The sequence below is a fragment of the Ixodes scapularis genome, unplaced genomic scaffold (genome assembly GCF_016920785.2).
Source record: "Ixodes scapularis isolate PalLabHiFi unplaced genomic scaffold, ASM1692078v2 PGA_scaffold3__209_contigs__length_174095766, whole genome shotgun sequence".
Classification (NCBI taxonomy): domain Eukaryota; kingdom Metazoa; phylum Arthropoda; class Arachnida; order Ixodida; family Ixodidae; genus Ixodes; species Ixodes scapularis.
In genome coordinates, this window is record NW_024609868.1 from 37,297,456 (window position 1) to 37,311,625 (window position 14,170).

Below are 14,170 nucleotides of genomic sequence, written 5' to 3' on the forward strand. Positions count from 1 at the left end.
GTCTTCTTTTCCGCAGAGCACATTTACACCGAATCATCGCGTTGCACATAAATGACATAGCAAATACATAACTAGATTGAGAACACGATTTTCCATGCAAATGCAATCTTCACAGATGGTATCTTCGCACAAAGGCGTTATCTCTGTCCTGTAAACCGCTGGAATCATGCTTTCGATCGCGGTGATTGGCGATCTGTGTGCTCCGCAGAAAAGCAAACCTTCATGTTTTTTTCATAAACAGTGCGGCTATTACTCGAGTAAAAATGACCGCATCTCCACGTGGTAAATGATGTTGATTGGGGCGAAGCTCTGGTGGTGCTGATGATACTGATTTTGTTCATAAGTAGTGCTGATGGGGCTGATTTTTTTTTTTTTTTATTGCTCATAGGTAGTGCTGAGTTCCGGGTTGCGTTTCGATTTCATTATTACTGCTTTATGGTCAGTGAAATGCAGAGCCAGAGGTTCTTCTAGCGAATCAGCTTGGATCCGCTAGAAGCCGTGGGAATGCATCTCCACCGCTTAAAGGGGCGGTGCAACAATTTGCGGACTTTGGCTAACTAATTGCGGGAATTGATCCCGGCCACATAAGAAACGAAGGACCGAAAACTATTCTTTCCTGCTTGCCCTAGTTTTCATTAAAAAAATAAAAGAAATCGGTATCTCTGGCACCCCTCAACTCAACATTGAAGCGGCACCAGCTTCGCCTGTGACGTCATTCGGAGTGGCGTTGGTTTCCGGTTGGGTGCTTCTGGCTTCCGTTTCCCCAGCGCTCGCCGGCTCGCCGCTCTCCCGTCGATTCCCGACCAACATGGCGGCATGGGCGGACGGCCTGAGCGACGTCGAGCGCAAGATGCTTCCGTATAGTAAGTCAGTTGGACTTGTGCGGCGGGCAGTCGACACGGCGGGCCGTCGAAGTCGAGGTCGAGACACCAGGAACAATAACGACACCACGATACTACGGACCATGACCAACGCACTCCGTCCAGCGAGGGAAAGACAAAACGTCCGGGTCACTCGTGTAGCCGCCGTAGGCGCTCGGGCGTCGACGGACGACGGCGACGGCAGGTTTGGTTGACTTGCGGTAGATGGCGCCCCAAATCCTTTAGCGGCAATGTTAGGCTTTTGAAGCGTTTCTGCATGCCTAAACAACAAGATTTTTTAAACTTAACCTTAAATCAAGCTTACAATTGCCTAACACTGTCACTTACAAAAACCACTCTGAATGACGTCACACCACAGGTTCCATTTGCAGCCACCATGTGGCCGCAGGTTGTGAAAAAAAGTGTTTTTTATTTTGCGATTACGCAGCGAAATAGAGGTATTTTGGTGTATGACGGCACTTTTTCTCTTACTTATGCCGAAGTAAACAACATAAAAAATACAAGCTGCACATTCGTTCAGTGTTAAAATCATTGCACCGCCCCTTTAAGTCAACGGTCCATGTCAGAAAGAGAATGTGTGCTATGGAACGTGGTTATAATACGCATTTAAGTTTTTGACCGCAGCGCCCTCTTGTCTATAAACGTTGAGCCAATGCATGCAAAGTTTAACGCGATTATATACGCATTTGACCACAACGCCCTCTCCTGTAGAGACGTTGAGTGATTACATGCAACGTTTCATCCATGACATCCCCAGCTCTTAAGTTACTACCACATCTCAGAGGCCCCTACTCGTCCCGCAGTCGTGGCCGAGTCGTTAAGGCGATGGACTAGAAATCCATCCCCGCACAGGTTCGAATCCTGTCGACTGCGCAAACGTTTTTTCTTTTTTTGAGAAGACAGATGGGATGGCAATCGATGTGAGCACGGACGCCGGACAATGCTAGACCCTAAGGAGCTTCGCCCCTAATACGGTAATAATTGATTTTTTGAAATTTCCAATAAGAACTGGTGACCAACGAAGTCCATAAATACTATATGGCAGTGGTTCTCAACTACTGACGATTCGGGGACCCCTTCTGGATCAGTGGAGGTGATGGGGGACACCGTCCACTAGGGGGAGGGGGGTTTCTGGATGATTATAATGACAAAAGGGTAAATAAACAAAAAACTAAATGCATGCAAACCAATTTTGAAGCTTTGAAATGGAGAATAATTAACCCTAATCACTCGGTGCACATGGTGTAATCTCTTTAGACTATTATACTAAAACAACCAGCATCAATAAAAAAAATAAGAATTTTCCTCGTCTTGATTGATGGTCAAGGGCTTCATGGACCCTAAGAAGGCCTTTAGGGACCCCAAAGAATCTGCGGATTCTCGTTTTAAAACCACTGCTATATGGAAATTAATGGTGTCTGCTACCAAAAACTGGCCCCATTTTCTCATTGAAAATTTTTATGAACCACTTACGACTTTTTAATTGTATGTCGGTAAGTTCTGAAACCTTGGCATCCGGTTCCAACAGCTAGCACTACATTTGGGTGGAGATTAAATGTTCGGCAATGTGTAGTTTAATTTTGAGGCGAGAGAAAGACGCTCCTCTTTTCTTGCAGACAGCAAATATTTCTGCACGACAATTTTAGATACCGCCGAACTTACCGGTCCACTTCGCCTGAGTGTAAATGGTTAAGTTGTCGGTCTCGATGTCGTAATAGCCAATCTTGACGTAGCTTCCCTCTGTGCGGAAGATTGTGGTATTGTGAACGAGAAAAGAATTCACTATTCAGAAAAGAAAAGCTCAGAAAGAATGCCAGAAAGGAGTGCGATACAGGAACACAGTCTCACCAATCATTTGTTCGATGAGTGTCCACGACATGCGGTCTCCCAAGGCAGAGAATGCAACAAATCCCTGGGAATCAAACATATGCACAATTTCTAAAATCTGTGTTCCGTCGCAATTGACGATCATAGTGATGTTTGAATGTTGAACAAATGTTGCACGAATCATTCCAACTCATTTTGTCTGCACTCTGCATACTCAAAGAAAAATAGGTAATTCTGCAGGAGTACTACGTAGCCCAGTTTTTCCTGCCAACAAAATTACGCTATTAGGGGAAACCAGTGCTGGGAAGTACTTCAAGTACATTGTACTTAAAGGGGCCCTGCAATCATATTTAAGCGTCTACCCTTTTTGCGGTTTCCACATCTCTGGGGGCTCGGGCAAGCCAGTGGGCACGGAGAGAGTAACTAAATATCAGTGCGTCATATTTTAACCGGACAACGCGGGAACCTCCTCTACCTTTGAGGGCGACCCGCGTTGCCGAAAGCGCGTGATATGTGACGTCTTTGGTCCTGGGCTTACTACTGGTCATAACTGCTAAAATATTTTTTTTTTCGTCTAGATAAAAAATAGAAGTGTCGCCAGGGATGGGCCAAATACATGCAAATAAGCATCGAAATACAAATACAAAATACTTTGTTAAAAATGTATTTAATTACAAATCTAATTACATTTTCAAAAAAGCATTTAAGTACAAAATACAATTACAACCAAATGTATTTGGTCTCATCCAAAAACTTCAAATACATTCCTCAAAATTTGCGTCAACGACTTCAGGGCACCTGCAACTGGGTTCTGGGTATCTCATTTTAATTTTGCATCACACACTAGGGAGTTAGTGTGTGAGGCTCTAGTAACGTAATAGAAATATAATCACAAAAAAATGTAATCAGCTTGGACGTAATAGGTGAGAAAAGTACAGAGCTTCAAGCACCTTTTTTTGTCGATTACATTTTGGTATAGACCAACAAAGAACCGAGACGACCAAGACGCGCAGCACTAGCTAGAGAATTTTTATTGTTGCAACTCGCACCAGTTACGAAAATTTTGACGACCCGTGCATTTAGACTGTTCCAGGCAAAAGTATGGATGGAAATCAGGCTGGAAAGCATCACAAGTTGACACAGGAACTTATTTAGCCAGTCTGCCTGTGAACGTCGATTTCGTCACTATTCTTGCCCTGGACTAGCACCGTAATCACAACGTCACTAAACACTTGTGCTTGATTGAGAGACACTGCATTCAGTGCAAAACATAGTTTTCTTCCTGCTCTGGACAGTGACAAGAAATTTGAGGGATGTATTTTCGCCCACAAAATTGTATTTAATTACAATTGTATTTGAAATACCCACATTTTAGTATTTAAATACACACATCAAACACATTACCCAATTTGTAATTAAATACAAATGCAAAATACACAAAGTATCTGAAATACGTATTTCAAATACTTGTATTTGAAATACTGCCCATCCCTGAGTGTCGCAAACCGTTTCAATTATGTATGAAAGTAGTTTTTGTTCAGTATTTTAGATCAGAAAAGAAACAAATGCAGTTTATAAAGTATGGAAAAAAGAAATGACCCGTCGACATACCCGGCAACAAGCGGCGGAAAAAACGGCACATACTAGAAAGGGCTAGTGGGATGAGGCGCCGACGAACGGCAAGCGTAGAAAGGTCCCGGATGTACGCGGCGGCGCTGCAGTCGTATACCGGCTCGAGGATCCAACTGGTTCCGAGCGTTCCGAAGGCTTTCGGTGCAGGCTTGGCTGGCAATTTTGCCATTTGGTGGTATGGCAGCGCGAAGTGACTCCCGTTCTGAACTGATATTTACCCCGTGTTCGCTGTCGTTTGTGGCCAATGAAGTGTTATGCCGAATTACTCTTTAATCGTACAGCAAATGCGACGCGAGCCGCCCGCTTCATACAGCCTATCCAACACGTGCCTTTTAGCCGATTCACACGACGGACCGAATCGCGATTTTCATCCGTGGACCGTGTGTTACCGTGACCAGCACGTCACCGATTCCTGCGATCCGTGACTCGTCCGCGGACGCGCGGACTGATAAAGTCGAGTGCCTTTTTCACTCGCGGACGTTTGGCGGGAGCTTGACTTGGAAAGTGTTTAGTCTGGCAACGGTACATTGTTTTCTTGGTTTTTTGCTTCTGGGCGTTCAAAACAAAAATGGTGCATCGTTGTGTTTTGTGCGTTCATTGGTTCATTTTGACGCGCGATTCTTGGTTCCACGAGTGAAAGAAACTGCAGAAACTTGTCTGGCTGACGCGACGCAGGTTTCGGTACTCCTCCGGGTCCGTGACAAGAAGCTCCCGTCAAAACTCGTCTAGCACGCCGCGGTAATTCTTGCACGTCCGATCAGGATTTCACCGAGCAAGACCTCTCTTGTGAATGTGGTGTGCTTGAGTGTTGTGCACGAGCGCGGAGTGCGTGAAGGCATCTCCAAGCGCCCCTCCGCGAGCCCAGAACTTCGTCGCGTCTACGCCGAAGCTTTCTCGAGCAGGACCATGCCTTTGTCACTGTCATGCTTTGGGTTAGTAAAGTTAGCGGCGCTTGGTGCGAAGCCTGCCCGGTGTTTTGTCTCGATCTGTGCGTAACAGCGGCGTACGATTCTTAATCGCGGTAGCAAACATCAATTTCTCTCTTGGACAACGATGCCACGGTGCGATGTTGGAGTTTCGCGGCACTGTGGGGTGGCGAGCAGGACCGGTCCGTCCTCGCTGGCGTCTGCTCGTCGTCTCCCTCGTGTGGATGCGCTTGGGAGACGGATGAACCGCGGACATGTCATCACGAGATCAATCCGTCCGCGGATCAGTCCGTCGTGTGAATCGGCTATTAGCGGCGCTTGTTTTTGTAATTCTAATTTGCCTATAACTTTTAAAATAAAGCGAAATTTGAGAAAAGAAAAGTTTCATTAAGTTATTACGTTCAGTGCGCTCAGGATCAATGCGAATAAAAACCAGTCAAAAAGTTGTTGCAGGGCCCCTTTAAAGTACTACTTCAAGAAGGTTTAGAAAGCTTGCACTCCACTTGAAGCACATTTTCTTTGCCAAACACTGGGCGAAACTTTTAATTGTCGATCATCCTCAATTGGCAGAAAAAACAAACAGGGTGCCATTTGCATGGCAAGAAAACCAAAAGGACAAATGCCCTCAATGATATTTCCCATGCTGTGTTTCCTAAATAAATCTTAAACAGAATGCGACAGCTTTCAAAGTAAACTTCAAGGGCTGTCTGTTTCAAGCAAATCTCCCCATGTTTTAGATTGGCATCTGTTAATTTGGCAAGAATATAACATAACATAAAGAACAAAAAGAAAACCTGGTACAGCCCGGACGAATTGGCATTCGTTTCAGAAATGATATAGGCGGGATGTCTCAAGGTCGGTGACCTCTTCTTGAGTCAATGGCAGATTTAAGGAGGAGAATGGGGTGAATCGGACCTTAAGCTCTCAAGGTAATTTTTTTTATTAAAAAAAAAAGAATATGCTTGTTGTTCATTTTAGAAAAAAATTGCCTCGTTCTAAATAAAATGGCAATTACCTCCATCTGCGACGTTACATCTGTCCATAACATTAAAAATTTCTTTGTGATGCTACATCTCATTACAAAAGCTGCCCTTCCCACTAAGCTTGAGCAATGGGTTCACCCCCATCTTCAAAAGCCTCAGATTCAGATAATAAAATCTCCAAGTACAACAATTTAGTTCGAAGGAATTCGAGTGCTCACCGAGACGCCAAGGAACTGAGTGGCGTCCATGGCCGACCAGATTTCATCTGCAATCTTCTTGTTGGTGTAGGTGAAGTCCTCGATGCTCATCGAGTACTCCTTGAGTGTGTTGATGGTCTTGTTCAGGGCCAGGGCAATGGCCCAGATGGCGTCGTACGCCAGCGGTGCCTCCTGGTGACCCTCAGGGCGGTAGCCGTTCATGCCGTTTTGTTCGGCCAAAGCCAGCTCGTATCGCTCCAGGAACTGCTGTGAGCTCTGCGGTTGAGGCAACAGGCGCCACCGTAAGACTTCCCGCTTCTACATATGAATGCAGAACTGCATTCTAATTCAAGCTAGTTCAGATTTTGCGACGATGTGAAGTGATGCAGAATGTAGCAGAGTTAGCCACCTGCCAAGCACCGGCACTGCCAACCACCAGTGCATGCTCATGTGTGATGTGTGTCAACAACATGTGACGAGTCACCCCACGAAACGCTCCATCACCCCAGAGTGGGATTCTTCCCTACGTCGCAAGAAAGGAGGTGTAAGAGAGGACAATGAGGCAACACTCCCTAAGGAAGGAGTGGTGCGTGCCAGGAAGGCGGATATCAAATGCAAGCGTTGGCTGCATTCCTCATAGAACGCAATTTATGACGGTCCGATAGATAGAACGAACTACAGCTGAAAGAGAGGAAGGTACACCTAAGCACTTCTTATGAGTTGTGAATGCAAAAGCATGTACATCAATCTTGCTCTACGCGTGTTGATGCACTGACTGGGCGCTGACTAGAGTTCCTGTATAGGCTCCCTACAGGAGCCAGATTGCACGTTCATCCCTGTAGCGCCGTCTTTCCTGCACAACATGTTGATCCTGCTCCTCACGTGACTGAATTCGGCAAATAGCGGCGCTGCGCGCTCAAAAGCAGGGGAGAGTATGCTGGGGCACATGCAACGTTTACATTCCCGCACGGCACTTGATCCTCACGTGATCGGACCTCGGCGAACAGTGGCGAAGCGGCACTTGGAAAACAGTCGTGCAACTTTGGCTCACATAGGGAGCTTATACAGGAACTCTAACGCTGCGCATCCAGTGAATGGAAGCCTGGTCGACAAGTGCTAGCCAATGGGATCGCAGCAGTGCAAAAGGTGCCGTTGGCTGTGGACATGCGCTAGCTAAGGGATTGAAGCGGTGTAAAAGAGCCGTTTGGCGTGATCTCAAAGCTGATGACGTCGGCTCATTCCATGAGGCAGTTAATGCTCTCACTTTAAAACTGCTCTGCTAGATACCTATAGGGAGTACAGACTAATGGCCAGGGGTGGGCAGTATCGCAATACAAATGTATCCTGCTAGTATTTCAAGAATACATTTTGTATTCATACTTATGTATCACAATACAAATTTTGAACTGTATTTTGTATTTCTGTATCGAAATACATTTTGGGTGTATTCCTGGTATCGCGATACCATTGGGACCGGATGCATTTTGCTGTATTTCTGAACGAGTCATTAATGCATTTCAGGCAAAAAAACGTGCAAATTGAAATTCTACATTGAGTACTTGTTTGTTGGTTAACAAATATCACAAAATCAATGTAGATGATATTTATTTTTTTGTTCTTTGTACAGAATAGCGGGTGCACCCAACCGATCCTGCAAATTATGACAACATCTAAAATGAATCTTTGACAAAATCTATTTCACACCTGTATTTATACGAAATGTGTTACTGTATTTGTATTTTCAAATATGTTTTATATGTTGCAAATGTATTTCTAATATGTATTGCGACGCCTTTTTATAAACATATTTCAGTATCAGTATTTTAGGCATCTTTGTCATGTGTATTTGTATTTCCAAATACTTTTTGGGGCGTATTTCTGCCCATCCCTGCTGGCGGCCATAGCCAAGTCCGCGTGCTCACGAGCACGAGCTGAGGCGAGCTTCCACAGTTCTTTTGCAATGTGTATTCCACACCATCAAGATTGCCAGTCTTACCAGTCTATAAATGTGAGCTCGTTCTGAGCACGCAGCGCACTTAAATATGTCGCCCAGTGAGTACACCCTATAGTGGCAGTAACGTAGAAAAAGATAGAAACTGATCTCATGGCATAAACAAAATATGTCTGTACACAATACATACAATCTAAAAACAAGGAAGTGACGATTAGTACATCATCAACTCTTAAATCACTGTATTTGGAAAGTTCAGCAATGTTTAAAATGAAGCCACCTGGCATTTCAATTTCAATGGTAATATCCCACGGTAACACACTTTACTCTCTTATTGTTTAGAAAAAAAAGGCATACTTAGAGAGACATCAGTTTTTGAGATCTAGTGAAGAGAAAAAGCTTTGTGGGTAGTGTTTGCCCAGCTATTCTTCGCCCGCCATAGCGCCACTTTGCTGGCTTCCAGACGCGCTCACCATGCCCGAGATGGTCTCCTGGTTGCCCTGGTTGAGCATGAGGGCCTCGGTGGTGAAGTGCCCTTCCAGGGCCTCCTTCATCTGTTCCGTGGTGCAGTTGTGGCCCTTGTCCTGCACCGTGTACCAGCCATCCTCGTACCAGCCAATCAGCAGCCACACATACTGCTTGCCAAACACGTTCTGCTTGTATGCCTGCCAAGAGAGAGAGAGAGAAACATAACAAACCTGTGGTTAGTGTTGATGACGTCAGCATGGCAAAAAGCATCGTCTGAAGTGCCTTTTAACCACCAAAGCACACTCGGACCATGACACATTGAGCCACATTCTACATCACTCGAACGGGCGGGCACTGAAGTGAATCGTAAGTTTGTCTTTTTAGGGTGAAAACTCAATCTACGCACCCTAAGATACAATCATGTGGGTCCTTTTTTTTTATGAAAAACACGACCAAACGTTGTGACCCATTACTTTTGCCGACATATATCTCAGAAAAGGGGCATGTTGCAACACTTCATCATGTTTCTGATAGAAAAAAAGGCCAAGCACGATAATAATTTTGGCTTTCTGTCGAAATTTAAGGTGCGTATTCTGAGTTATCATCATAAAAAGGCAAGTTTAAAATACAAGTTCTACAAACTTTGACTTATCCCCCTTTGACTATTTGATGTTAAGATCATTAAAACAATGATATTGGTATACAGGAGATAAAACCGCACGTTTCAACAATTTCCCCCTTTCTGGTAAACAATAGCGCCATTGTAAATGCTCCTGTAGGGAGCATAGTAGCGCTATTGATTGATGTTTAAGTTCGCCTACAATCTGCACTCCTTATTGGCTCGCAGCGATTATCTGGACAAAATTTTCCCACACTTTCACAAAAGGTTCAAGTCTTCACGACGGGAGCATTGGCGTGGTATCAGCAGTCGTTGTTTTTTAAACATTTCCAGCATTTCAAAGGGTTCCAGATGCCAGGGTGCAGCGCTTTTGGGTGCAATAGCCGGCATGAAGCCGGAAAACAATTTTTTCATATCAATGTGGAGGGTGAGAAACAGTCAAACGACGACTTTTGTGGCTGTCGTGGATCAGTAGAACGGGCTTCACTCTAAGCTCTTGTACTCGGCCGTGCAAGGTAAGTTATATTATTGCAATACCTGATGTAACAGTTTGAAGAACTGAATGAACACAAACTGCAATGTTCATTTTGAGGAAGATCAGTTCTCTGGATGTCGGGACGGCAAACGCAAGCAGCGCAAAATGCAGTGCCTTCTATCTTCACCCACAATCCACGGAGAGCTCCTCTTTTCCGAGGAACCGAGAAAAAGGTATATTGTATGCATAGCATCTAAAAACAATGCGTTAATCGACTACGACTGTAAAGACTTGCCACCAGCTCGCCGTGAAGTTTTCTCGTCATATGGTTGTATCATGTTTCCTACGTGCGCATATGATGCCGCATTGCTTGTCACGCATTGATTATACGCCGATTTTATTCTGTGCATGGGACTTGATTAACACATCTTAAAATGGAGCCCATGAAACGAAAGTTTGCGCTGCAGAAACCAGGGATCCTAGCTCAATCTCCGTCCCTTCTTGTTTTGATCTGGATGAGCATCACACCGGCACGCTTTCATGTACTACTACTGCATGGTGCACATTGCAGACCCGAGGCTAGCAGTCGTACTGCACTGGCCAACTGGAGAAACACCGTAAAAAATTGCAGCAGCACCGCAGAACTGCAGTCTACTCACCACAGTGCCCACTGCCGCCTGCTACCATAAGGTGATTTGGGCTCAAAACAAGATAATCTTATCTCGCTCAGAGCATAACAAGTGACGCAAATGCTTTTAGGGAGCATGCCTATGATATTAGAAACAGTTTCCACACGATAAATAGCCTAGATATAATAAAACCCAGCTTTCTTCTGTACCTGATATGTCCACCGTGCAAGAGTTGAAGCCTTTTGGCATTCATTGCTAGTCACCGAGTGGGGGCGCTACAGTTGGAGTTACTCTGCTCCCTCCGGGAGCATATACAGTGGCGTTAGTAAACACTAGTGCCTCTCTAGTACCACTCAGCTAGCCTAAATAAGCAACTGTGAACCAGAGTAATAGACTCCTTCCACTTTCATGGAATAAACATCAGTTCACGTCCAGCTCTTTCTGGCACTTAAAATTCTAACGTGGGCCCCCCTTCATGTATATCAATACAGTTTCCACCCCCTCCAAAAATCTTCCTGAAAAAGGATCTCTAATGGTTGAGAAGCCTCACCTCACAAAAAACCCGGCGAGCTGCTGCCACATAGAACATACCCACAATGATCCGCGCATCTTGCCTCTGAAAAATGTCAGAATCGGAATGCAACGTTAAAATTTCTAACCAAACGCTCAATCTTTTTTCTTTCTTTTTTCACTAGGACAAAAAGAAGAAAGAAAAGCTTGTTAAGTTTTTGTTACTCTGCCTGAGAAAATTGTATCTATATATCAGAAATTATGCATGGAAACTACATCAGAAGAAAAGTTAACACCTCTCGGAAGCCCACAATGATGTCACAGATACTAATGTGCATCTTTTCTCCTTCGCACACTCTTTCCTTCTCTCTCTTTCATAAGTGCAGCAGCAATTTTTTGCAACACTGCTGTGGAAAAGCACGTGTAGGGCTATAGCAGTCTATCACGAAAAAATTGCCGCAAGGTTCCCGTCGTCTATGATCTGGAAAGTCGACAAGCATTAAAACAGTGTTTCACAGTTAAAACGGTGAACTGTACAGCAACCAAAAGGGAAATCTATGAGTGCACAACATACCACCAGGTTCTTCACCGCATCCGTGGGATCGGTCAGAAAGCTCTGTCTTGTGACAATTTCAATGTGCGCCTCTTTGCACTTAATTTCAAGGTCCTCTCCCGTCTGAAAAAGACAAACAAAACAAGTCCCTCCCATCAGAGATGCTGTCGGAACGCTACAGTAAAGCACAAGCTCAGCAATACGCTTCACGCCAACTGATATTGACCGCAAAGCACTGCATGGAGTCGCTTTTTAAAGAGTCACAACATAAAGATTCTGCCGATAATAGTGGCAGAATTATTTCGAGCCCACACTGAAAGAAGAACATGTAAAAATTGAAAAAACATATACTATGCAGATTGTGAGTGTTCCATGTAAAAGATGAAGCGAGTGTGCCAGTCTGTTCTCCCGCCGTAAGCGGTTACAAATGAGCACAACGCCCTCACTCACTCTCAAATGTCAATATATGAACCAGCCTCCAGTCAATCTCGGACAATGAGCACAAATATATGTCTCATCTCTGCATGCTCTCTGCAGTTGACTCACCGAAGTGAACACCTCTTCCGCCTCCTGGATGATGGCGATGCGCGACCATTCAAATTTCTGGAACAACTTGATGCGCGTCGGGTTGTGGATCGTGGCTGAAGGGTGCGTTCGGAAGAACGTCGGAAAGCGTTTCCTATTCGACAGTGCGGGAGAACTAGAACCGTAGGATATCTGAAAGAAGGAAAGTCTTCTGTGAGGTCTCCGAGAGAACATGCGACCCAGACGTGTGGGTGAGTGAGCCATACACATAGAACTGAAATAAGGAAACTGCCGGAAAAGAATGTGTGCCGGGATCAGGATCGAAACCCATCATGTCACATAAGCTTCTCTAGGTACAAAAATACTAAAAAGTATAAAAAGATGCAAAAACTCTTTTCATTTTTTTTTTTAAGGAAGTTTTAGAATGATCTCTTCTCTTCTCTTTTATATTTTTATTAACACAATGCAGTAGACTTATTCAATTTACTTGCACCTCTTACACCCGTGCAGAAAAGTGTAGTGAGGTGTACTTCCGGTCGTAGCTCAATACACATTCCGGAAGTACCCTACACTTTTCTGCACCGGTGCAGGAAGTGCAAGTAAATCGAACGAGCCTAGTGGCAACCTGCAAGCCTCTGTGGTGTATAACATTTGGTGTGATTCTTGTGGCTGTTGCAATTTTTTTTTTTTTAATTAATAAAACTTTTTAACTTCCAGCACGAGACGATAAACTAAGTTTACTGTACCATGCAGCAGGATTGAAAAAAAAAAAAAGAAAGAAAGAAAGGTGTACTTACAACAACTAAATTCCACATCTTGGCAGCTTCGGCGATGGTAGAGCACACTATGCTGCAACCTCCGAGCAGCATCAATTTTTGAGGGTCGTTGTACAAGAGATCGTACATGACGGTGGCTGCAAGACCGGGATTACACTGAAAGTAGAAAACGAGGCAAATATAATCGAGGCTAATTCGCCCGCCATTCGCGGAGTAAGCGAGAATTCGACCGGTGTTCATATGATTGAAAGCGCACAAGTACATTGCTCGCGCTCGACGCTTTCTTGACGCGTTTGTTATTGCTGTTGTTGTTTTTCCTGCGTGCACAAGTTCATTTGAGTTCTTTGCGGAGCGTTAATTGTAACGAAGTCGGCAGCACGAACGTCCGAACATAGGCTGGATTGGAGCCTCATAGCGTGCATATTGCGCGAGCATCCGCAACATGTCCACCCATCTATTCAAAGCAACACGCGAGGAGCCGGCATTTAAAACTCTCAAGGTCTCACCCCTCACCGAAACGATAAGCAACATTCATTTGCTCCTCGGAATGCTCTCTGGGAAAATACCAAAGGTCAAGCACGCCGTAGCTATTAGGCGCGCGCGCGTGATTGCGGAAACCCGGAAAGTCTGATGGAAGCGCGCATACCTGGCTGTCTCTCCAGTCAATCTCCAGCTTGTACCCTATGAGAAGATCGGACCTCTTGTTTACGTCTTCGAGGGCCATGAGGGCCGCGGGCAGGCAGCCCTGCCCGCCGAGCCAGCCGCCGTGGCCTTTCATCGGGAACACCGCCGCAATGTAGAGACTCTTGAGCGTGCTGGCTTCGACAGTTTCCACCTTATCGACGCTGCTCGGCTGCAGCGGAATCAAGCCGTTGGGAGCGGCGACCGTGCACAGAAGCACGGACATGGAAAGCGCGTAGGTTCCCATCCCGTTCATTCCAACGGATTTTAGGGTATCGATCCAGTTATGGAAGGGCTGCTTGCTTTGGACTCCTGTGCGGCTCGCCGCTACTGCTGCGAGCTGGCCGATCCGATCAGAGCGCAAACTTCAGTCCGTCTCGTCGACCGAAGTTCACGGGACACCATCTTCGTGCACAAAAGCGTCCTCCGTCCCATCGGAAAAAGCGCTGCACGGCGCACACGCCACACGATCGAGGAGTACGGCACATCTACGCGCCGGGCGAGCGAGCGCAAGGACAGCAGCAGCAGCCCGCCCCC

The 14,170-nt window shown here is 45.4% G+C and overlaps 1 protein-coding gene across 1 annotated transcript in view; it reads right to left on the reverse strand.

The window, feature by feature from the left end:
- LOC8031549 (gamma-aminobutyric acid type B receptor subunit 1) overlaps positions 1-14,144 on the reverse strand; it is a 39,591-nt gene extending 25,447 nt beyond the window's left edge. Inside the window, exons 1-9 of the mRNA XM_029988995.4 lie at positions 13,599-14,144; positions 12,974-13,108; positions 12,198-12,368; positions 11,673-11,774; positions 11,139-11,204; positions 8,871-9,062; positions 6,468-6,722; positions 2,730-2,793; positions 2,544-2,621 (exon numbers count right to left, since the gene is read on the reverse strand). Of these exons, the coding sequence (XP_029844855.1) occupies positions 2,544-2,621; positions 2,730-2,793; positions 6,468-6,722; positions 8,871-9,062; positions 11,139-11,204; positions 11,673-11,774; positions 12,198-12,368; positions 12,974-13,108; positions 13,599-13,889 (1,354 nt within the window). The 5' untranslated portion in view covers positions 13,890-14,144. The remainder of the gene's footprint in view (positions 1-2,543; positions 2,622-2,729; positions 2,794-6,467; positions 6,723-8,870; positions 9,063-11,138; positions 11,205-11,672; positions 11,775-12,197; positions 12,369-12,973; positions 13,109-13,598) is intronic.
- Positions 14,145-14,170: the final 26 nt, after the last annotated feature.